At 42.6% G+C, this 26,189-nt stretch overlaps 1 protein-coding gene across 4 annotated transcripts in view; it reads left to right on the plus strand.

Moving 5' to 3' along the window:
* The first annotated feature begins 13,227 nt into the window (after positions 1-13,227).
* Positions 13,228-26,189, plus strand: part of STRADA (STE20 related adaptor alpha) — a 120,893-nt gene continuing 107,931 nt past the window's right edge. The window contains exons 1-3 of one of the 4 annotated variants that reach the window (XM_030220806.1): positions 13,228-13,432; positions 15,526-15,572; positions 23,454-23,556. In XM_030220806.1, the coding sequence (XP_030076666.1) occupies positions 23,505-23,556 (52 nt within the window). In that variant the 5' untranslated portion in view covers positions 13,228-13,432; positions 15,526-15,572; positions 23,454-23,504. Of the gene's footprint in view, positions 13,433-15,525; positions 15,573-18,155; positions 18,178-23,453; positions 23,557-26,189 lie in introns of those variants that run through there. The other 3 variants (XM_030220810.1, XM_030220807.1, XM_030220809.1) reach the window with 3 other exon arrangements.

Here is a 26,189-nt window from a genome sequence, read left to right on the forward strand (position 1 = left end):
AATGTCCTTGATAGTATAGTACCTGTGAAATTGTTAATTTAATGCATAAATAAAAGGTTTTTAAAAAAAAAAAAGGAAAGATGTGTCTTCTTAATGGCGAAGAGATCACTGGGGGTCTGTTGGATATGCCAGATGGTCAGATTAGCAAAGGTCAGATAATCAAGACTACCTGTATATAAATGTGTAAACCACTTTGATTGTAAACACAGAAAGGTGGTGTATCAAATATCATCCCCCTTCCCTTAAGGACTGATCATCTCTCCCTTTCTCCTCCTTTCCCTGCTCTCCTCTTCCCCCAGGTCTATTATTTCTCTTTCTTCCTGGGGTCCATTCTCTCTCTTTCCCCCTCCCCCCCAATATGAGCAGGGACACAAACTTGGTGGTGAGCAGTACCAAGCTCTTCTGGTAGGTGCTGGAGCTCACCGCCTCAGCCATAGCTTCCACTGTGGGTCCCTCTAGTTCTGCTTCCTGGTCTGTAGCTCCCTACCCCCCCCCCCCCCCCGGATTCCCTTCTCAAATCCACCAGTCTACCTTAAAGGTGTTCTGTTGGCCCCAGCAGTGGCAGCATTGCACACATGCAGCCTGCTCTGAAGTTTTCTCTCTGGCTCCCACCTCCTCTGACATCGCTTACTATTTCTGCATGATCGGGAGGGGTCAGGGGGAACAACAGAAGACCACCTTTAAGGTAGACTGGCATGGAGGGGTGAGTGAGGTTGAATTGCAGTTGAGAGGAAAGTTGCCAGAGTGGAGGAGAGCAGAAGAGATGTTTGAAGGAGACAAGAGATGCTGCAATATGATTAATTTTTTAAATCACAATTAATAATGCATTAATTGCAGTTAACTGATTAACTTGCAGCCCTAATAATATAGTATTCATATTTAGTTTATTTAAAATTTTACTTTTAATATTTGAAGACAATATACATACTTCTCACTGCTGCTGACAATCTGTGCACACTTATCAAAATTAAAACTCAATAGGCAAGATGAAAAAACTTAATGGCGCCAAATAATCTAAATAACCCAGATAGAAAAAGCTCACTCAAGATGAATATTAAATAAGGGTAGTCTATTTTAAAAATATCTTCCTAATATCTGTATTGTAATGACACCAAAAGATTTTTGGAACCATACACATAATTAAATTTAAACAAATAGAGTACATTAATAAAAGTTTAAAGCATAAAGCAATTATAAAACCTCAGTTCTGTTAAAAGTATGTCTGCAAGTTTCTTTAATGAAAAACGGTAGGGTGGCAGGCAACATCTACTATAATAAAACTCACCCTCAACATTCTGAAGACAACGTTCTGAAGTCACTCAGTCACTCCCTGAAGGGTTCATGGATTCATGGTGGTGAAGCCAGAACACTGACCATGTCTCTCTGCCCCACCCTCGCATGACGGACCAATCAGAAAAAACACCCTCAACATTCTGAAACACAAAGGACCATCACAACACCGTTCCCAGGCAACACTAGGCAACGTAAGACGGACCAATCAGAGGAAACTACGTGACAATAAGGGAGGAGCATTCCCCAGCAGAATGGCTCATTATCTGTGCAGCACAGAGAGCACAGAACCACCGCTGGAACGAGAGAAGAATATTCCTGCTGTGGGTATGTGCAAAAATAGACTGGGGGAGAGGGGGGGGGGGGAATTTTTAAATGCCTAATGCCAGTACTGAAGAGTGCCAGAGGGCCTATAGCACAGACTATATTTGGGATCGCTTGACATGGAGTCAGAGGAGCCGGAAAAGGCGAACAGGACAAGCTGCGGCCCAGCTGGAAGGATTACCCGCGACCCAGCCAGAAGCAAACAGCGACCAAGGAAGGGGGAGGAGTAGGGAAACACGCAGAGCGTGTTTCCCTACTCCTTCCCTGCCTAGGAATTGCTGGAGACTGGCTGCCAAACTAACGAAACAACCGCACACCGACGCACCACCTCCATCATTCAAAAGGCATCCACTCTTTCTTCAACAGAAATGCAAATTAATAATACAAAACAAAGAATACCTGTTTTCTCACGCAACTACAGGTAACTCCCCACCCCCTTCCTCTTTTGCCAAAGCGGCTGTGCCCAACCATCCCCAGCCTCAGGCAAGCCGTCTCCCACCTCGGGGATTCCCCGAGCACCCGGAAAAAGACGGCGCAGCTTCCCGCAGCGCATGTTCCAGCATTCCCCTGCAGCCGGCCTGAAATGGACCGAACATACCGGATCACCACCCGATGGCCCGAGACCGTGCTCCTCTCCCTTCCGCCAACTTAAAACAACCATCCCCGTCCTCAGGCAAGCCGTCTCCCACCTCCAGGATGCCCAGAACCCCAGCCCAACGGAAAAAGATGGCGCTGCTTCCCACAGCACATTTCTCTTCCAGTGTTCCCCTACAGCAGCCCTGAAATGGCCAAAAAATACCGACAGACCAAGAACGTGCTCCTCTACCTTCCGCCCATCTAAAACAACACTGCTGCCTCAGCACAACACACAAAAAAAAAAAAAAACGGAAAAAACAATCCACCACTCAGCAAAGGCTGACCCCCCTACAACCACATTTACATTTCACCAACAGAAAGACCCCCCTCCACAAACCTCCTTGACAGACAAAACCACACACACACAATACAACAGACACACACCCTCAAAGCCACACACCAATCCATCCCACTTTGCCAGCATAGCACAGCACATCCCCCAACCCCCCAAGCAAAAAAACAAAACAAAAAAAAAAAGACACACATCAACAACCTGCACACACACCCCACCCTCACACACTCACACACACACACACAAAATAACTCTGTGACACATACACACAAAAATAAACACATGCTAGCGCCCGTTTCATTGGTTTCGGAAACGGGCCTTTTTTACTAGTAGCTCAATAAAAACACTAGAAGAATGGGAACTTTTAAACAGTTTTATCAATGAATGCAAAAAACACATGCTGGCTTGACTGTTAGTTATCACAATCCAAGACAAAAGGATGGCAGACATGAAAACTTAACAGAAACAATGTAGCATTTGATTAGAAGGTATCTTACAGTAAAGTAGCAACGTGTTCACAACATGTCTTGCAGCAGCTCCTTCAATAATTAAAAAAAATAACTGTATTATATAAACATGTATCTAGGAGCAATGAGTAACTACCACATAGCTTTAACTGGTTTGAAAAAAAAAAAAAACCAATTAAACACAAACTGAAGTCTGTATAATTACCTCTAAAAAAACAAATGGCATAATATTAATGTCTAGTCTCAAAAGAAATGTGTCTGTAATGTTTAAAAAGAGAATTGATTGTTTGTTACTCACTGCTGCCAGCAACTTTGTGCTTATATCACAAAGTACATAAGTATTGCCATACTGGGATAGACTGAAGGCCCATCAAGCCCAGCATCCTGTATTTAACATTTATGTATTAACTATTGTTATGGATGAAAACGCATGACTAGCAATTCCTTATTAAACAATAAAAGTCTGATAACAAATCTATCATAATCCATAAACTTTTATATTAAACTCCAATAATTGTGTCTCGTGTTTTGCTCTGTGTATTATTGCCTTGTTTAAATCCCAAAAGTGTTTACAGACGAGACTTCTGAATATGTTTCTTCAAAGGAGTCTTCTCCAAGTCTCGTCTGTAAACACTTTTGGGATTTAAACAAGGCAATAATACACAGAGCAAAACACTTCAATATACATAGAATATTACCTTTTCCAAAACTATATCCCCTCCCTCCCCTCTATTCTCTTAAACCAACTTTTTACTTCATGGCTTTCCTCTCCCCGCAGTATAATTATCAGAGTGTAGATTTATGGTCGTCATTAAAGAGCACCCTATTAAATTGGTGTCAGTGCCAACATAGTGTCGGACACTATAGCTCAATGGAAACTATGAACCAGCTTAAACACAAAATAGCAGCTTTTATAGCAAATTAATAAATAAAAATATAAGAGATGTTGCAATGCGAGGACTAAGTAATATGCTTATATTTATTATTATTATTTGTTACAGTTCTATCCCACATTTTCCCACCTTTTGCAGGCTCAATGTGGCTTACATATAACCGTTAACGGCGTTAGCCGATTACGGTCTGAACAAATACATGGTATGAATGAATACAAAGTGATATTGTGGTAGAATGAGGTACAGTTGGGGGGAACTTAGGAAAAGGGGGAAGAAGAGACAGGTAATATTCGTTATAGTCTTTGGTTACATTGTGTTGCAAGTGCCCAGGCATTTTTATGTTGGGTCGGTGGGGTATGCTCTTCTGAACAGGTCTGTCTTTAGTGCTTTCTGAAAATTTAGGTGGTCGAGCATAGTTTTTACTGCTTTTGGCAATGTGTTCCATAGTTATGCGCTTAGATAGGAAAAGCTGGTTGCATAGGTGGATTTGTATTTGAGTCCTTTGCTGCTTGGGTAGTGGAGGTTTAAGCATATTCCCCCAAATTCTATGTGACCCAAGTTGCACTCACAGCATCGGACCTGACACAGAGGAGGCATGGGGATTCAACATTGTCCTCAGCACCAAGGAGCATCAATGACTGGCATCAGGTGAAGGCCAAGAAGCATCAGAGTCAACTGCCCTCAAGGCATGGTGCCAGGAGCAATGGGGCACCAAGAGTTTCAGTCCTCGAGAAGCATTGGCACTGGGAAGATTGCTTTCCCTCCATTGTGAAGATACTGATGCATGGGTCTCCATGCAGCCAGGACCAGGCATCAAACACAGACCATAATGGTTCAGCAGGCTGCTTCTCAACCAATGCCCAAGCCTTTCCCAATGGCAGCCTCGATGAATGAATACTTCCAGCCATGCCCCATGAGCATTTGGTGGGGGGTTCTTTAGCACAGTGCATCAGCATCTGGGATGCTTGCACCAACCATGCCTTTTCCTGCTGCCCTGCAGGCCCTCAACCTGCAGTGAGGCCCCCTGACTCCAGTGCCATGTGCGGTACTGACTTTGACAGCCACTGTGCTGGTACCCCCTTGATAAAGGAAGCTTCTCCAGATTCAAGGGTGGAGCCTGCACCTCAACACTTCTTTAGACAAGGATGTGGTTCCTCTATCTCGAGGCAGGGTTGATCTCAGCCCTCCCACAAGGAGCATTTTGCTGACACCTATGAGGAGCACTCATGCATGTCTGATGAGGATCCTAGGTACTTCTCTGAGAAGGAATCCTATACATTCCTATCTGACCCCCTCCTCTCCTGAGGAAAGAAGGAAGTCTCCACCTTAGTGCCTTTCCTTCCCAAGTTTTGTAAAGGAAATGGCTGCTGCCATTCCAATTCGTTTGGAGATAGAGGGCGAGCCCATGGCTGTTTGAGGTCCTGGACTACGACTGTACTCCTAGAGAGGCTGTGACAATCCCACTTCACCAGATCCTGAAAGATGTTTGGGAGTGTCCTGTTTTGGTCCCTGTCCTGCCTAAAAACATGGCTACCATGTATTGGAACCAAAGTTCTCCAGGGTTTGATAGGCCTCAGTTGCCTCATAATTCCCTGGTGGGGGAATCTGTGCTCAAAAGAGCCAGGAGTTCCAGGGCCTATGCTTCAGTGCCCCTGGGCAGAGAAGCTTGAACCCTGTATTCTTCTAGGCGGAAAATGTATCAAGCCTCTATGCTCATCTTCCACATACAATCTTACCAACTCTACACAAGCCTGTACTTGCTGAATTTGGTGCGCAATATGTCTGATTGGGCAGACTGTCTCCCACCGGCGCAGGCCAAATCTCTTCACTAGCTGGTCAAGCAGCAGAAGGTGTGTCATAAATGTGGTACCACCATCTCACTGCCCAAAGTATAGCAATGCACAGACTGTAATGGCTGTGTATCTCTGACTTGGATCATATGGTCCAGCAGAGATTGTTGGATGCCATGTGCTGGAGCATAACCTTTTTGGAAAGAAAGTGGAGGAGGTTGCTGACCTCGAGAATTGACATAATTGATACTCTCTCCTGCAGGGTGACTTCTGCATCCTCCTCCTCCTCCTCAAGCAGGAGGCTTTTGGGCATGGGCAAGTTGAAGAGGGGTAACATAGTAACATAGTAGATGACGGCAGAAAAAGACCTGCATGGTCCATCCAGTCTGCCCAAGACAAACTCATATGTGTATACCTTACCTTGAATTTGTACCCGTCCTTTTCAGGGCACAGACCATATAAGTCTGCCCAGCAGTATTTCCCGCCTCCCAACCACCAGTCCCGCCTCCCATCACCGGCTCTGGTACAGACCGTATAAGTCCGCCCTCCCCTATCTTCGCCTCCCAACCACCACCCCCTCTTCCCCCCACCTGCTCCGCCACCCAATTTCAGCTAAGCTTCTGAGGATCCATTCCTTCTGCACAGGATTCCTCTATGCATATCCCACGCATGTTTGAACTCCGTTACCGTTTTCATCTCCACCACCTCCCGCGGGAGGGCATTCCAAGCATCTACCACCCTCTCTGTGAAAAAATACTTCCTGACATCTTTCCTGAGTCTGCCCCCCTTCAATCTCATTTCATGTCCTCTCGTTCTACCGCCTTCCCATCTCCGGAAAAGATTCGTTTGCGGATTAATACCTTTCAAATATTTGAACGTCTGTATCATATCACCCCTGTTCCTCCTTTCCTTCCCTGCTACTCAGAGACATAGGTACGCTTTTTCCTTGCCAGCCTTAGCAGGCTCATACCCAGTGTGCTTGTTCTCACCAACAGCGTATGCCAAAGGCTCAGCCGGTTCCCCAGTCAAAATAGGGGACAAGTTTTTGACTGTCTCCAGCAGAGCATATCCACAGTAAAAGTAACTGTACCAGACGACCTACCGTTAGAAGTGAAGCATTTTTTTTTCCAAGAAAGGTGGCCCCTTGTAACCTCAAACTAGTGGGTTCTTCAAATAGTCCATCTCAGTTATACCTTGCATTGGTTTCAGAGACCACCAAATTGCCCACTGAGAGCATCTCACCTCAGCAAAGGAACTCTCTGCCTTTCTAAAGGCCCGTGCAGTTGAGCCCATTTCTATCAGGGGTAGAAAGGAAGGGATTCTATTCCAAGTACTTCCTTGTGCCAAAGAAAACAAGGGGTATGTGTCCCATTCAGGACCTAAGGGCCTTAAACAGATTCCTGTTCAAAGAAAAGTTCAGGATGGTATCCCTGGGCACCCTTCTCTAAGTGATTACGGAAAAAGTTTGGCTATGCTCTCTGAACTTAAGGAATGCCTACACCCACATCGTGATACTTCCAGGCCACAGGAAGTGGCATATTGCCATTTGGCCTCACATCAGCTCCCTGGGTTTTCACCAAGTGTCTAGGGGTAGTTGAAGTGTCACTACGCAGACTGGGATTACATGTGTTTCCCTATCTGGATGATTGACGTGAAGAGAACGTCAGTGCTTAGGAGTCCATGCAGAGAACTGTTCAGGTGCTGAAGCTGCTAGGGTTTGTTTTAAACTACCCCAAGTTCCATCTGCTTCCGGATCATCAACTGGAGTTCACTGGACACTTGCTGGATGCACAGCAGGCATGAGCCTATCTCCCTTTGCCGAGGGCAGATGTTCTAGTTGCACTTGCCGCTCATGTTCCACAGTGCATGTCATGCCCATGGCACATCTTCAAATGAGAATGGTCCAATGAACTCTAGTTTCCCACTGGTGTTAGGCCTCCGAGAATACAGCAGATGTCATCCAAGTGACACTGAAGTTGGTTCAGTCCCTTCTCTGGTGGTCAATTCAGACCCATTTGACTGTAGGACTTCCGTTTCAAATTGCTCAGCCTCAGAAAATGCTGATGACGGATGCATCCTGCCTGGGGTGGGAAGCTCATGTAGATGGGTTTCACACCCAAGGTGCTAGGTCAGCTTGAGAGCTACGGGCAATCTGGAACGCACTAAAGGCTTTCAGAGGTCAGCTGTTCAGCCAAATTGTACTCATTAAAATGTACAATCAGGTGCAATGTATTATACCAACAAGCAGGGGGGTACCAGAACCTACCCTCTGTGGCAGGAGGCTGTTCAGATGTGGCACTGGGCTATACTAGAACCCAGCAAAGGAGCAGATTATTTTGAGTTAGTCTTCACTGGACCAAACTTGCTTTCCTTGTGCCATCACCATCCAGTTGGATAGGCAGTGCCTTAAGAGGTGGAGGATAAATATATATTTTTTAAATTGATATCCCACATTATCCCAAGCAAACTTGGATTCAATGTGGCTTAGATTTGAAAATACAGTGAGGTACGCCTCCAGCGTCTCCTTCATAGGCACCCAAATCTAGAACTCATTGCTAAAAGACCTGAAACTCACAAACAACTATCTGAACTACTGAAAAAGCCTAAAGACCAACCTTTTCAGGAAGTTCTTGCCCTCTGCGTCAGCCTAATTTTCAAGACCTCCGAAAACCACCCAAAATACCCACAAAAACAGACGACACAACCCTCAATTTTGCCAATTCAGCCCATTACACCCCAAACATATTGTAAATGCAGACTGCAATTGCCGATCTATTGTACTAAGTGCTCTACATCAAACTAATCGGAAATCTGTAACTGTCTCTCTGTCCCGGTTGTGCCCGTTTCATGCTCTCATTCATCTTGCCACCTGGTGGCTGCGATGGACCGTCTGTTTGCTGTTTCCCATGTTCCAGAAGTCAGGCCGGTCCGGTCCGGATCTTCCAGCCTTCCAGACTGTCTTGGGACTTTTGGAACTTAGCAGCACCCTTACCTGGTGAACTCCCTTGTCGGTTGCCTTTATGAACCACCTGGATACTTTCTACTTTGCCTTGGCAACAGAGCTCATCTGATGAGCTTCTCGTCAGTGAGAATTGTTGCAGTGCTTCCTGCTCTCCTTATCCTGTGGTGGACTGGCCCAGCTTGTTTCCCTGGCTTACTTCTCCTGCTCGCTGCCTGCCTGACTTCTGCTGGTATCCTGACTACTCTCTGCTCGCTGCCTGCCCTGACTTCTGCTGGTATCCCAACTACTCTCTGCCTGCCCTGACTTCTGCTGGTATCCTGACTACTCTCTGCTCGCTGCCGGCCCTGACTTCTGCTGGTATCCTGATTACTTCTCCGGCTTGCTGCCTGCCCAAGACTCAGCGTGTTTCCTGCTTTGCTTCTACTGCTTATTGCCCGCCTAAGACTCTGTTTGGTTTCCTAGAAGCCTCTACTGTGTCTTGCCCTGCCTGTTCCAGCGTGCTCTACTTCAGCTGCAGCTTCAGTCCGGCTGCTCCAGTCCTGGTTGTATCAGACTGTCTGTGTTCTGCCTTGTCTCTTGTTTGGGGGGGGGATTCTCATGCCACTCCTCGGCAGCGGACCAAGGGCTCATGTGTCCTCGCTAACGTGACACTCTCTTGTAACATGTAAATGTCTTTCTTTAAAAATGTAACCATATCTATTGATTCATGTAAGCCACATTGAACCTACCAATCAAAGAATGTATTGCTTTCAAAATCTGCACCCTGGTCCATAAAATTATCTACGGCGAAGCCCTGGACTACATGACAGACCTCATAGACCTACCAACAAGAAACACAATCGGATCATCACGGATATACCTAAATCTTCACTACCCAAACTGCAAAGGACTTAAATATAAATCAACCTATGCATCCAGCTTCTTCTACATAAGCACACACCTGTGGAACACATTACCAAAAGCTGTGAAAACAATGTACAACCACCTAAACTTCCGGAAATCACAAAAAACCAACCTATTAAAAAAGGCGTACCCCATCGACCCAACTTAAGTGCCTAAACCCTGCAACGCAACAATACCAGCTTGTAATAGACTATTCATAACTCATCGATACCAAAGCTTGCAATAAACTATTCATAACTCTTCCTCTCTATGATTCCCAATGTGTCTAACACATGAACCTTATCCGACCACATTAACTCCTTGTATCTGTTTCACTACCGGTGATGGCGAACACCTCTACAGGACAATGTAAGCCACATTGAGCCTGCAAATAGATGGGAAAATGTGGGATACAAATGTAACATATCTTCTATATATATAAAACTCACCCTCTACGTTCTATTGTCTGCTGACGTCACTGAAGCCAAGGTTTGTACGTTCGAAGCTCTGAAGCCACAAAAATCACAGTCTCTGGGCCCCGCCCTCGCGTCAAATGTTATGATGTTGCGGGCGGAGCACATTCCCACCTCCAACGATCTTCTCAGGCCACAAACTCCGGATTTCCACACTGTAGCTCTGCTCCGTCATCGCGTTTCGAGGGCGGGGCACGAAAACCGCCACCCACACAGAGCTACAACGTTAACAGCAGCGGTGCACGCCACAAACCAGGTAAAACCGCGATGAGCCATGCAGCCATGAAACCCTTGCTAGCGCTCGTTTCATTGCGCTCAGAAACGGGCCTTTGTTTACTAGTAAATAATAATAATAAAATGTGGGATACAAATGCAATAAATAAAATAATAGAATTCAGTAACATCATGGGACCAATCGATGGATATGTCTGAAACATTTAACAAAGTTGAGATTAGCACATATACCCAACTGGGTATTTAAAAGTCTAATGATGCCATATGTTCAGAAATCATAGCCATAAATAGAGACAGGTATTCAAACATTATCACATCCACACACCAAAAGATGCATCCATACACATTGCAAAAGTAAACAACTTCACTAGAGTACATCCAAAATTTATTTATGTTTTTTTATTTCCTCTTTTCCATCTTCCAAAGTTCTATACAGCAGATGTACAAATCAGTAGGACCCAAAGCATTCCAAAACAAATAAAGTCAGAAACAACACAGTTTATATCTAATTGTCCAATCACTCTTGGGTTTTGCCTTTGGGTTTAACCAGTGGTTTCCAAATCTGTTCCTGGAGGCACCCCAGCCAGTAAGGTTTTCAGTATATCCTCAATGAATGAGATTGATCTGCATGCAGTGGAAGCAGTGCGGCTAGAAAAGCAAATAGGATGCTAGGAATTATTAGGAACGTGATGCAAAATAAGACCAAGAATGTTATAACGCCTCTTTATGGCTCCATGGTGTGACCTCACCTTGAATATTGTGTTTAATTCTGGTTGTTGTATCTCAAAAAAGATATAGCAGAATTTAAAAAGGTTCAAAGAAAAGCAACCAAAATCATAAATAGGATGGAACTCCTCCTGTAAGAGGAAAAGCTAATGAGGTTAGCTTGGAAAACAGACGGCTGAAGGGGGATATGATTGAGATATAAAATCCTGAGTAGAGTAGAACGGGTACAAATGCATCGATTTTTTTTCCCGCTTTCAAAAAGTACAAAGACCAAGGGCCACTCGATGAAATTAAATGAAAATACTTTTAAAACAAATAGGAGGAAATATTTGTTTTCACTTAAAGAATAATTAACCACTGGAATTCTCTGCCAGAGGATGTGTTAACAGCCGTTAGCATATATAGGTTTAAAAAAGGTTTGGACAAGTTCTTGGAGGAAATGTATGTAGTCTGTTATAGAGATTCACATTAGGGAAGCCACTGCTTGCCCTGGGATTGGTAGCATAGAATGTTACTACTAATTGACCACTGCTGGAAGCAGGATACTGGGCTCGATGGACCATTGGTCTGACCCACTATGGCTATTCTTAATTCTTTGGACAGAACTTCTGCATGAAAGTAGCTCTTCCCTCATTATTCAATACCTCTCTTTTAAATAATAGTAGTAAAAATATCAAGTGCCTTTTTATAATATATCACTGCATTCCACAAAACAAAAGGAGCAAGTTCCTACATACCATCTTTCTCTATCAAGCTAGGTCCAGGAAAAATATATTTTAATGTTCCCAGGTTTCAATCTAATTAAGCTTTTAAAAAAAACCCTTTGTACTTAAAAACTCTGATTCTTGAGTACCTGAGTTTCATAATATGATGTCTCTTCTGGTGGCCCTTTACTAGTTGAAAAAATGTCAGCACCAATGGTGCAATGCCTTAGGGTGTCACTATAACCAACCCCTCCAAATGACACAATTCTGATGTAGTATTAATTACTACTCTAACTAAAGAAAGGTTATTCTGTTCTGATAATTCCTTTGTATACATTTATTTATTTTATTACATTTGTACCCCGCACTTTCACACACCTAGCAGGTTCAATGTGGCTTAAATAGTAAATAGAGTTACAAAGACTTGTAAGGAGAAAATTACAAATTGTTGTGAATATAGTAATGGAAAGGCCTTAAGAATATGTGGATTGAACATGTAAAGGTGCAACAAAGGTAGAATAAGCAACAGAAAAAGAGATTGGGTGTGGTGTGGTGTGGTGTAGGGAAGGGAGGAAGGTAAGAAAAGACTAGGGGATGAGCATGAAGGAGCTTGGGAGACATGGTCCATATGATCATCCATATGATGCAAAAGTCTGCATGAAGGATAACTTGGATGCAGCTGCTGTTAATTTGGTTTGGAAGTACCAAGATGGAGGAAGATGGGGGAAACCATCCTCAGCCTTGAGATGTCATGCTGTCTTTTGCCTCAAGACAGTTTAATAAGACAGGTAATACATGAGTCTATCTGGCCCATTCATTTCTGTGTGCTGAAGGCAGTAGGCGGAGCTTGTCACCATACTGTGTTGTGTTACCCAAAACATTTGCAGAAGCTGTTGAAAAGAGATGTACCCTTGTGAGTTTTGTATTGTTTTATCAAACCTTTTGTATTCTTTCTGTTGCCTGGGGGGGGGGGGGGGGGGGGGGGGGAAGAGATGGAAGGCAGTCATAAGCGTTTGCTATTGTTTTTATATTGCAATATCTTTATTGTTATTAGCGCAGCACTGAAAACCACAATACAAATAAAGCAAGCTCTGGTGCACTGACATTATTTTTATAATCCTCCCCCTATCCCTTTACATGCCCTCCTAAAAGAAAGAATGCAAACCCAAGGATGTTTAATAAAACAATAGAAACCGCACAAGCTTGCTATTGTTTTCAATAGCGTCTGGACTGTTTTGCGTCCTTCAGTATGGCGGCAAGCTCCGCCTATTGGCTTCAGCCAGATAAGATAATGCTGCTGTCTCCGATTGTCAAACCTCCTTGGTCTCTACTATAATAACCAGCCCCTCGGTGACATACTGATTACGATTTAGAACTAATTACTACTGTAGCCAATGAAAGGTTATTCTGTTGTGACGGTTCCTCTGTGTACATCCGTAACATGCACAAGCCGGCATGTTTCTATAAACTGGATTAAATAAAAATGCTACCACCAACAAGGAAGGGTGCAGGCAGCAGCTGATAAGACTCTTTTGGATACACCAATATGGCGGCTCCTCAAGGGCGACAGCTTCAGCTTTCTGACGTCAAGCTCGGATAGAAAGCAAGTGCGGCTGCGCTGAATTATTGAAGGCAAGAGGAGGCGGTACTTGGTTGGACGTCTTGGAGGACCCTGGGTAGGTAGTTGATCACTGACAGGGTCGTACACTGGCAGGTGAACCCCGCAGGAACTACATACATTCCCTCAAACCTCGTGCAGGTCTCTATTTCCAACTTGTCTTTGAGATCGCCAACCCCCGTAGCTTTCCTTTAACATCGTCGTCACGCCCTCGCCTCCTCTCTAACGCAACTTTTCAATTTTCCAGACAGCGTCCGGCCGGCGTCTGCCCTCCTCTGACGTAACTTCCTGTTTCCAGCAAGGCGGGAATGGGATGCTTTTGAGGGAGGGAGAGAGGTTGGGTTGAGAGAGGGGATTGGGCACCGGAGAAGGAAAGTTGAGGGGTTGATGGTTGTTTTAGGTATAAGTTTGACGGTAGGACAGCGCCGTGGCCTTTAGAAAGTTAGGCTTAATGTTGCAGTTATTATGGAAACATTTAATCTATGATCATTAATATTTAATACATGTGTGTACGTGCTCATATTTCTTGAGATTTATCTTTAGCTTATTTGTCTTGGGGTGTCATTGTCTCTTCCACTAAGGTCACTTTTCAGCCTCTTTTGCTGTGTTCATACTCCTGAGGAATACCCATAGCAGGAATACTCAGCCTCTAAGCTCCTGTAATCGGGGAATTGTGCTATCTATTAAGTAGAGCGGTGTGGTAGCCGTGTTAGTCCACTCTACTACTACTTAACATTTCTAGAGCGCTACTAGGGTTATGCAGCGCTGTACACTCTTAAAGGTTATCAATAGAAATCAAACAAAATAAAACATGGAAAAGAAAATAAGATGATACCTTTTTTATTGGACATAACTTAATACATTTCTTGATTAGCTTTCGAAGGTTGCCCTTCTTTGTCAGATCGGAAATAAGCAAATGTGGTAGCAGATAATATATATAAGAGAAACATCAAAGCATTACTTTGACAGTCTGACAGAGTAGGAGGGTGGGGGTATGCATGAGGACATCAAAGCATTTCATTGATATTCTAACAGGATGGATGTGGATAGGTGAGAGGAGGGTGATAAACAGAGAAATAAACAGAGAAATTCAACTTTATGGTTTATATGGGCTAGAAAACCCAGATCCTTATTAAGTCTTGTCTGTTGGGTGTCAAAATATTCAATCATTCTAACTTCAAAGGTCTTAACGTTCTTGTATTGTTTTAAAGTTATCTATTAATAAATTCTAGTGTTAACGATATAACGGAAATGTCATGCTAGTCGCATTGCTTCACAATGACAGCCCAGCTCTTTAGTTTGTGCAGTGCTGATGTTGCACATCGTCAATCTTTTTCTATTTAAATCTCTTTTGTTAAATTTGAGGATAGCAAATATAAATCAACAGAATAATGGGAAACAATTTCATCTCATACATATCAATAAAGTTATTTAAAATACAATGTTTCTTATGTTCTTCACCTCCTACCCACTTCCCTCCCCATCTCTTTCTTTGTTTTTCCATAGGTTAATGCACGTTATGGGCAAATTTGTTTATTGAAACTAATGCACAAGTTAAAAATACAGTAGCTGTCTTGAACAGCGTCTAAAAGTATAATTTCTAATATAGAAGTGTCTAAAAATGTATTGGAACAGTTTATATCCTCACCCCCTTTTTTATTAAAATAGAGAGGTGTAACAGCATCTAACACAAGTAAATATATGAACAGATTGGTAGTTGCATGATTAATGTATGATCTAACAGAGTATAAAGCTGAAAGGACAAATGTCTCAACCAAACTACAGTGTTTCTTATAGCTTCTCACTCAATTAAGGTTGGATCTATTTTGTATGCCCCCCCCCCCCTACTTTCAAAACCCTTTAAGTGGGACACAACCACCCTCCCATCAACCCTTCCATGTCTATTAAGTTATAATGAAATTAAGCACTAAACTTTGGGCTCAAGGAGAGAGAGAATTTATTGAAGGATCCCAGACTAATAGAAATTGCTTTTTGTGTCTAGAAAACAAGATTTTTGTTTCTCCGCCAACCCCAGTACGAGGGCAAGTCTGTAACTGAGAATAGGCTTCTTGCCGATTAAGACCGCCTTACATATAAGTAAATAGCCTCCCCTGCTCTGCAGTGTAAAAACTTTTTGTTTATTCAGGACATCGTCATTCATTTTATTAGATATGCAGTGGTTTGTCTGCAGAAGGTTATTGTAACCAGTTTCCATTGTCCTTTTTTGTTTACAGTATTGTGTGTCCGACAAGTTGGGTTTGAAATTTGGAACTATTTGGAGGTAAGTGATTTCCCTCCCCCACCCCCCCCATTTTGCTACTTAAGAATACATTGAGGTAACTTGTAAAGTTCAACCAGTCAGTTTGAGATGAAACAAATGGATGTCCCTCTAGTAGTTAGAGACTGTAAAAAGTACTCATTAAAAAAAAATGTATACAGCCTTGTGGCTCCCAGTTCTGTTCATCTCACTAATCTTTTTCAAAGATGTCTACTGCACAATGGAAAAAAGATTCTTAAACACAGAATGTTTCTTGTGGCTGATGCCATTGGATCAGATGAAATGAACACTCGGACCAACCTGGTGTAAAATATTGTGCTTACAGAGCAATCCTTTTATGTTTAGGATAGTGCAGCTCCTAGAGATTTAAAATCCAACTCTTTGTGGAGCATTGTACACATTTTGTAAGAGAAAACAAGAGGTCCTTTTTATATACAATTTGCTCATCACAAGCTCCCCCCCCCCCCCCCCCCCCCCCAAGTAATCATTCTCTTCCTATTTTGCTGTAGTAGGGAAGGCAAACTGGTCAGATCTTTACAGGTAGTAAATCACCTGTAAACTGGGATGTCCCATGAGGGAATTACTATCTATGGTGTGTAGAAAAATACAGCACCAGGACCTATAGGTGATTTGTAATGCATCGGCTTTTTAAGAGGTGGGTGTAGGTTTTTTTGGTTTTGTTTTGTTAAAAAAAAAATTTTAATTGGCCAACACTGCATTTCTTTACTCCAGAGCAACCTCAGGGGTGACTCTCAGTGAAAAGCAAGTGCCATCTTTACAGGCTGCAATCTAACTTCATGTCCTCTAGTTCTGCCACCTTCCCGTCTCTGGAAAAGGTTTGTTTGTAGATTAATTCCTTTCAAATATTTGAATGTCTGTATCGTATCACCCCTGTCTCTCCTTTTCTCCAGGGTATACATGTTCAGGTCTTAAGAACATAAGAATAGCCATACATCTTCCAGCAAAGAGTTCAGAGCTTAAGTATTCATTGTATGAAAAAAAAAATATTTCCTCCTATTTGTTTGAAAGTATTTCCTTGCAACTTCATTGAGTGTCCCCTAGTCTTTGTACTTTTTGAGAGAATAACAAATTGATTCACTTCTACTTGTTCTACACCACTCAGGATTTTGTTGACCTCAATCATGTCTCCCCTCATTCGTCTCTTTTCCTAGCTGAAGAACCCTAATCTCTTTAGCCTTTCCTCATATGAGAGGAGTTCATCTTCTTTGAACCTTTTTTAATTCTGCTGTATCTTTTTTGAGATATGGCAACCAAAACTGAATGCAATACTCAAGATGAAGTCACACCATGGAGCAATAGAGGCCTTATACTATTTTCATTCTTACTTGCCATCCTTTTCCTATAATTCCTAGCATCCTGTTTGCTTTTTTGGCTGTCGCCGCCATAGACTATTATTAAATTGACTTGGGAAAATCCACTGCTTATTTCTGAGATAAGCATCTTAAAATGTATTGAGCTTTTCTGGGATCTTGCCAGGTGTCTTCCCTGATCGCCCCTTTAACACCACAGTCGTCCAGCGGCCCTACCGATTCTTTAGCCGGCTTCCTGCTTTTAATATACCTAAAAAAACGTTTTGCTATGTGTTTTTGCTTCTAACGCTAATTTTTTTTCAAAGTCCTTCTTAGCTCATATTATCCCTCTCCTCAAGTTACTTCATTGTCTCCCTATCCGTTTCAGCATACAGTTCAAACTCCTCTTATTGATTTACAAGTGCTTTCACTCTGCAGCTCCTCAGTACCTTCCACTTTTTTCTCCATACATTCCTTCCTGGGAACTCCATTCACTGGATAAATCTCTCTTATCTGCACCCTTCTCCTCCACCGCTAACTCCAGACTCCGTTCCTTTTATCTTGCTGCACCATATGCCTGGAATAGACTTCCTGAGTCGGTACGTCATGCTCCATCTCTGGCCGTCTTCAAATCTAAGCTAAAAGCCCACCTTTTTGATGCTGCTTTTAATTCCTAACCCTTGTTCACTTGTTCAGTACCAATGTCTATTTTATCATTCTCACCTTAGTAATTCCCTTAACCCTTATTTGTCCTGTTTGTCTGTCCTGATTAGATTGTAAGCTCTATCAAGCAGGTACCGTCTCATCATGTTCAAGTGTACAGCACTGCTTACGTCTAGTAGCGCTATAGAAATAAGTAGTAGTAGTGTTTAGAATATTTGCAGTGAATGTGCAAGAGATTTGCATGATCCAGTCTCAGAACCAGGATAACTTTGGTGCTGAAGGCCAGGGTTGTAATCATGTGAAGAGGAGTCCAGCATCCCATATTCTGTCACTGTCTCGGACTTTGGGCAGGACTAATCCTCACTGTCACTCATTCTGTGGGTGGGCCTGTTTCCCTCTTCTTGTTTTTAACATAGTTCTGTGTGATTTTGAAAATTACTGTTTTTCTTTGTGTCAGTTCCAATCCCTGCTCTGCAGCAGATCTTAGGTAAGTTGCTATCTCTGTGCATTATCTTACACACCTATGACTGGGTAATGATCAATTTATCTTTTTTTTTCCCCCTCTTTGTAAGCTTTCAATGCAGTCCAGGAACAGGAATGTGCTGCCTGTTCATCCACCCCAGAAATGGCTGCATGTAGGTCTCAAGCATGAAGTCATATAGCATGGGGTGAAATTCTGTTTGGGTGAAAGACACTTCAGACATCAAATTACCATCTGATATTCTCCAAATGATAGTGTGTGACTACTGACCCATTGTTATGCTCGTGCTTTTGAAGGAGCATTTTTCTTTTTGAGTCTGCAGCCCTGTGTATGTTGTTGCTACTATGTGTCTAGCTCTCTGGGTCACGCAGCTTGAGCTGTTTATTAAAGCATGAGAGCATGAACAGAAGGAAGATGTCTCATCTCATCTGCATGCAGGTGCTGCAAGTAAAACTCCTCTGCACTTGCTTGTCTGCCCTACCACCATATTCATTTCATACCAGCTCCGTCATGCAAGCAAACCTGTTAGCTACTTTGCAGCTTCTGCTTTCATTGGTTATCTCAGTACTCAGAACCCTGCTTACTTAGGGAGTCTTTTACTTAGCCGCGCTGGTGTTTTTAGCGCACGCTAAAAACGCCAGCACGCCTAAGTAAAAGACTCCCTAAGAGTTTTCATTTAGGAGGAATCCCCCCTTGCATGGAAAGCTGGCCGCTGCTGAGTGGCAGATGCTTGTAGCAGCAACAGTTTCCAGTTTATACGGTTGGTACAAACAAAAACCTAGAAGCCTCTCCAGAGGGTAGGAAGGCACTGAAACAGCCTCTAGAATGGTTTGCACTTTCACAAGACTAAGATGTGAAAGTAAAAAAAAGGGGTTAATGCTGCCCTACCATAAAATTTTGGAGCAGGTGATAGTATTTGCAATATTTTTTTCTACTGTAAAATGTAATTAAGAACATGGGAGGTCTATATACATAGTAACATAGTAGATGACGGCAGAAAAAGACCTGCACGGTCCATCCAGTCTGCCCAAGAAGATAAATTCATATGTGCTACTTTTTTTATTTGTACCGTCCTCTTCAGTGCACAGACCGTATAAGTCTGGCCAGCCCTATCCCCGCCTCCCAACCACCAACCCCGCCTCCCAACCACCAGCTCTGGCACAGACCGTATAAGTCTGCCCAGCACTATTCCTGCCACCCACCACCGGCTCTGGCACAGACCGTATAAGTCTGCCCAGCACTAGTCCCCCCTCCCAACCACCAGCCCCAGCACAGACCGTATATGTCTGCCCACACTAGCCCCGCCTCCCAACCACCAGCTCTGCCACCCATTCTAGGCTAAGCTCCTGAGGATCCCTTTCTTCTGCACAGGATTCCTTTATGTTTATCCCACGCATGTTTGAATTCCGTTACCGTTTTCATCTCCACCACCTCCCGCGGGAGGGCATTCCAAGCATCCACCACCCTCTCCGTGAAAAAATACTTCCTGACATTCTTCTTGAGTCTGCCCCCCTTCAATCTCATTTCATGCCCTCTCATTCTACCGCCTTCCCATCTCCGGAAAAGGTTTGTTTGCAGATTAATACCTTTCAAATACAATCTTTTTCACCTATAGCCTGAAGTTGAGTACTTCATTCTGTTTAATGGTTTTGGAGCAAGGGATCTTAATTTTGGTTAGACTTTGTCTTGTTTCTTTTTTTTAATCATTTATTTATTTTTAGTCATGATGTTTAGGATATGGTTGAGCAACATTACCTGGCAGATATCGGATTGCTATCCCATTAGGAGGTATTGGAACCCAATGTCACTGTGTTTTTCTTTTCTTATGACGTTAGTCATAATTACCATCTTGGTTTCTTGCTAGGTATTGTAGAATTTTTATCCAATTTAGATACATTACTGCTTTCAGAGTTCTCATTATTTTGTTGATTTCATACAGCTATACAGTTTCCGGTTGCAGGGATACGATATGATTTTTTTAAGAACTTAGGACCCCATTTACTAAGCTGCGCTAAGAATATAGGAATATGTGGGTGTCTCTAGTGTTTAGCGTGCACTAAAAACACTAGTGCATCTTAATAAACAGGGCCCTTAAGAGACAAATCATGCGTTTTGCTTACAACTTTTTAAAAATTATTATTTCAGCATTCTGAGAGTTAACAGTGACACAGTCAATTTATAGATCAGTTCTTAATGTTATAATTGTTTCTTCAATTGAGGAGAGTAGTGAGGGGATTGTTGGAACACAGGTATGGTTGTTAGCTTAAGGATTGTCTTTGTATCTTTTCAATAAAATATAGTTAACATATAATTAAGATGTGTAATTTGTTGCTGGAGAATGTGGTCAAGTTGTTTTGCATAGCTGGGTTTAAAAGGGGTTTAGATAACTTCTGGAGGAAAAGTCTATAGAAAATTAGTAGCCAAGTAGACTTCAGAAAGCTACCGTTTATCCCTAGTCATGAACAGCAAGGATCCTACTCTGTGGGATCCTGCCAGATACTTTCTACTGGTTAGCAATACAGAGAGGGACCAAAGTACAAAACAAGAGTCCAAAATTACAGCTAAAAGCACCAAGAGCCCTCAGAAACGGGACACAGTTCTTTATTGGTAAAGTTAATTTTCCATTGTGGACCCGAAACGGTCCATGTTTCAGCGTACAGCACCGGCATCAGGAGTCAAGTATGTTCAAAGACCAAACTTCTTCCCTACATAATAGGGTGATAATCTGTTCAGTTAGAGAGTAGTAACTCAGTGCATCAGGATAATAAGGAACGTGTCGGGTCCACATTGGAAAATTGACTTTACCAATAAAGAACTGTGTCCTGTTTCTGAAGGCTCTTGGTGCTTTTGCCGTAATTTTAGATACTTTCTACTGACTAGGATTGGCCTCCATCGGAGAGGTGCTGCTGGACTTGATGGACCTGATCAGACACAGCACACACTAAATAACACAAACTATGTTATTTTTCTATGGGACCCCCCTTTGCTAACTGTTTTTAACTTGCATTCATTTTGATGACATAGTTAATGCAAGTTAGTAAATGAGGGCCTTCAGTACTGAAATGTAATTTGCATTTAACTCAGTATTGGAGTGGTGAGTTATTAAATGTAAATCTAAAAACTTTATTGTACCATCAAAACTTTTTTGCTTGTGTCTCACTCACCTGCATTCCAGTAGAACAGTAATGTTGATTACTGTTCCTATTCAAATAGAATTTGAAACTTATTTTCCAATGTTCCTTGCCTTTATAGAGGTTCTTCTAGAGCAGAGGTCTCAAACTCTGTCTAGGCCTTTTAAAGCGTAATATCTTGAAAGCTTTAATATCCCAGGAGTATAACCTCGGCACATCAGCACACACCTGAAGCCTCTGTATTTTCTGAAATGTACATTATTGAATAAACATAGCCAGTCTACTCACAGTTTAGCAGATCTTCAGAAGTATTTCCCCAAGGCAAGAGACTCCATAATTCTGAGAGTTATATCAGTGGTTGGAGGTGGAGATCTGAAGAGAGAAACTTTATTGCAGAGGTGAGACAGTGGTTAAGTAGATGAAAGCAGTTCAGAGATGGGGTGCTGATTGTGCAGTATCTAGAAAGAATGAACGAGGTAAAAAAAAAACAAAAAAAAAACGAGTTTGTTACAAGGGTGGGGGGTAGCAGGACATATGCTGTTTGAAGCAAGATGGAGAATGTCTTGCGGAGAAGGGGGAAGGTCAAGAAAGGGCTCACACAAGCCTAGGGAGGAGAAGGTGAAGGGCCAATAGGGACAGAACCTGCCATCAGGTAGTAGGGGGTGGTCCCAGACGGCAGCCCTCAATTGGAGAGAAAGGTTATACCCAGCTGACCTCTCAGGACAGAGCTAGTAGGAAGGACCAGGAAATAACAGTAAGTAACAAAGGAGCCAAGTTTGGCTGAGAAGAAGGGGGAGGTGTAACTGTACTACTACTAGTTATCATTTATATAGCACTACTAGTTGTACGCAGTTACGCAGTATTGTACACATTATATGCAGGTACTTTCCTAGAGGGCTCACAATCTAAGTCTTTGTACCTGGGGCAATGGAGAGTTAAGTGACTTGCCCAAGGTCACAAGGAGCTGCAGTGGAAATTGAACCCAGGTTGCCAGGATCAAAGCCCGCTGCACTAACCATTAGGCTACTCCATCAGGAGAATAGACTACTAGTAACAGACTTTATACAAACAAGCAGGTGTGACCGCATTACACATAATGCATTGGGTGAGGACTTTAGCAGTAAAAATCCTTATAAGTGAGAATAACAGTAAAGGCATTAAACTCATTTTAGGACCACACTATAAACTAATGTAAGGCTGTCGAGAGACAGAACAGTCTTTAAGGGCTGCAGTCCAGTCTGATTTTCAGGATTTCCACAATGCATGGTAACTATTTGTATATAAGAAACACCCCTATTCTAGGGAGAGATTTTCTAGATCAGCAGATGTTGTCCAGTAGAAACTGCTCAGCTCTAGTATCACAGAAACCTTCGTTAGTCTTCCATATTGTAGCTTGGCCTTTCTTACATGTGGGTGAATTAAAGGAAACCTTCTCATGGTAGGACTTTATTTCTGTTTAAAATGATACATAGGTATTTGATTTAGGGCAGCATTTCAATTAAAATTTTAATCACGATCAATTGTGCGATTAAAGAGTTGCAGGGGTTTCTTTTCCCCCTCTCCTGCTGCTGCATTGCCCATAGCCACAAGAAGCTGCAGCAGGGAAAATAATAACGTACTTTTAATTGCACAATTATTTAATCAAAATGCAGTCCTAAATTAAAGAATAAAAAGTAATGGAAAGATAAGAAATACAAAATATAAACTGACAAATTACAGAATGTAAACCGAATGCAGAATAACTATAAACAGCCATTTTCACTGCCTTCTTCAGAAATGCAGCCCTAATTTTGTTAAAACGTAGTAAATGAATATTATTTCAGGTTTTATATAAGGCGGTTTTGATATTCTCTCATGTTAGGGTAACAGCCATGGCAGAACAGGAAAATCCATTTTATAGAAAATTGATCTTTTCATTTTCTTTTCCTTTATTAAACCATAAGGCAAAGGTAGATATTACCCAAAATATGCTTCAAGGGCCCTTTTATGTGTAGGTAATCTTTAATGAAATTTATTGGTCTATTCTGTGGCTTATGCTAGTATGGTGGAGGAACTTAAAATCAGTGAAATATATTGTGAGGGTGCCTGTACAGTACTTGGGCTGGAACTTATCTGACTGCATAAGAGGCAGAGGCATACATAGTTTTGTTTTTCTCATATCATTCTAGAGGGCTTGTATTGCATTGCAGTTTGGTGATGGCTCTGAAAAGCATGTGATGGAACTGCTGACCTGGCTATGACAGATTATTTGGCTTTTTTTAATTGATTTTTTTTTTTTTTACATTCCTTCTTTACCCAGCCCAATGAAGAAAGCTTGGAATCATTAACCTCATCCTCCAGACGGGAAGCCATGAGCAACTTGATACCAGACAGAAGCGGCTATGAATTGCTTACTGTTATAGGTAATGTCTCTGGGGAAAGTACTAAGCTGTCCTTCAGCATGTGGTGCCTTTCCGTCCTCTGCCCAGACCAGTTGCTCTTAGGTTCCTCCAGTTGTATAGTAGCCGGTTGGTAATTAAGTTACTCTTGCTGGAATTCTGCGTGACTTCAGAGTGCAGAATTTGCGTAGAATTCCACATTTTTGCACAGAATCTCCATTCTGAGGCTGGCTGGCTTCCTTGCCGCCCTCCCGGGCCTTCCTGAGTATACACAGTTGGTCTAGTGGCCTCTTTGTGGGCAGGAAAGAGCCCCACTCTTTCATTCCTGCTGCTGCTCTACCGCTCTCTGGCTCATGCTGCCACTTTTTCAAAATGGCCACTGAGACTTCAAACGGTAATCTCATGAAACTGCCGCAGGAAGTCTTGGTGGCCGTTTGGAAAGAGCAGCAGGCAGGAGAGAGTAGAGTTCTTTCCTGCCCCAAAGAGGTACTCCTCTTGCTCCTACCTTGAATAAAATATTGTTGGCATGTGGGTGCAGGCAGGGAGGGAACTGTAAAAAAAAAAAACCAAGATTGTGGATGCTACATGTATTTATGTATGTGAGTGGAGGGAGGGGGCTGTTAAAAAAAAAAAAGTGGATGCTATGTGTGGGTGTGGAGGGAGGGGGCTTAAAAAAAAGGTGGATGTTATGTGTGGGAGGGAGGGAGGGAACTGAAAAGGTGGGTGCAGTGAGGGGGCTAGAAAAAAATATGGATGCTGTGGATTGTTTGGAAGGGGCTGTGAAAAGTATGGATGTATCAGTACAGGGGGAGGGGGCTGTAATATTGGTTAAATTATGACAATGTTGCAGAATTTGGACATTTTTTTGTGCAGAATTCTGTCAGGAGTATTAGTTGGATAAACATAGCCATGCAGCATTTGATTGGGGTGAGTACTAATGCTGTGGTAATAGGAGCTGCATTCTCTCCTGTTGGCCATAGAAGGGCACTACAGCAGGTTGGGGTGGGTATGAGAGGAAAAGTCAGGAAATTGGTGAAACCAAGGAGGTTTGATGGATAGGAGACGGCGTGATGTCACAAAGCTGAATCCTTGCCACCCACAGAGGTTTTAATTGTCTCCAATGTAGTTGCCACCATGTTGGCACACTCAAAACAATGCAATTAATAGGGCAACAAGCTCCACCTACTGGCTTCAGGCCAGATAATGGGCCAAGCATGCTTTTGTCTCCTGTTAAACCACCTGGGTGAAACCCTGATGTGAAATGAAAGGGCATAGTAAGGGAGGGAAGAAGCTTTAAGATGTCCAAATATGCAATGTCTGGGGGTTTTGTTTCTACTCATCAGTAGAAGACTGAGATGTGGGGAAAATTGGGTTGGTTTCAAAATCAGTCTTCCTGCTGAGATTTACTAATAAAGGAAAGGAGGCACTCAAGTTAATCAGCAGTTTACTATGCCTTATGCTTCAGTAGAGGAGCATTCTACAGGGTTCTTCATGAAAACATTGATGGCTTCAGATTTTACTTAAGGGGCCTTTTTACTAAGCTGTGGTAAGCACTAGCTCATGCTTTCCTCAGGTCAGAACTTGCTCAGGTGTCCTAAGGTATGTTCCAAATCGGCATGTGCTATGTGCTAAAAAAAAACATTTTAAAATTTTTGTTGGAGGGGGCATGTTTGGGGGCAGAGAGTGGGAATTCCTGTGCTGCTTAATTAGTGCAGGATTAGCGCATGAACCCTTCACCTCATATAAAATAGATGTAAGTACACATGAGCTATTTTTTTTTTTTAAATGGCAACATTAGCACATGGCCATTTAATACAAAAATTGGAAAATCAGCCATTGTACTACTGCAGTAAAAATAACCTTAACATGCAAAGCCACTTTTACTGCAGCTTAGTAAAAGGACCCCTAAGTAACTTGCTTTTTACTCCTACAGGCTGGTAGCCTTTGCTACTTCTCTTGTGATGATAGGATTCAAGACAGTTTTTACTCTCAGGGGTAGATTTAGTAATGTACATTATTAATATGATTGAACCCAAGCTCTTTTGTCAATGGGGCCTATCTATTAAACTTCATTAGAGTTTTAGTGGGGGTTTTAATGTGCGTTTTGAGGTCTGTTAGCTCATTGCGTTGCATATTATATGCTACCATAAATGCCTAGTGCTGAAATTCATATGAGGAGATAGGGAGAATCTGGTACTTTGTTTGTTTATTTCAGAATACAGCAGATGACCTGGAATAGTTCATACCTCCAGAAGTGGTATTAGCCATACTCCTTGCTGGCAGCCACACACTTAACATATATCTAACACGGCTGTGTTCCCCACTTTCTGAAAGTGCCCCCAACAGTTACTACTGAGTTACTGCAGGTTAACTTTTGCCATGTTAATTATAAAAATTTGACAAAGTGGTTAGACTTCTAAGTACATAACTTAACCTTCTTCCTCAGCAATCCTCCAAGACCGTTCAAGACGCTTGGGTTATGCACTCCTACCAGCTGAGGGAGACTGAGAACACTAAAACTTCTTATACAAGTAGCCTGTGCAGACCTTCTACTAACCAGTATTTTCTCAGTCTCGGCAGAGTGTAGAAGTGTGCAGCCTGTGCAGTGTACTCAGTCTGGTAGGCCCGTTTGGGGTTTCTAGGTTGGGTTGTAAATG

This window comes from Microcaecilia unicolor, chromosome 12 (genome assembly GCF_901765095.1).
Source record: "Microcaecilia unicolor chromosome 12, aMicUni1.1, whole genome shotgun sequence".
In the NCBI taxonomy this organism is placed as follows: Eukaryota; Metazoa; Chordata; class Amphibia; order Gymnophiona; family Siphonopidae; genus Microcaecilia; species Microcaecilia unicolor.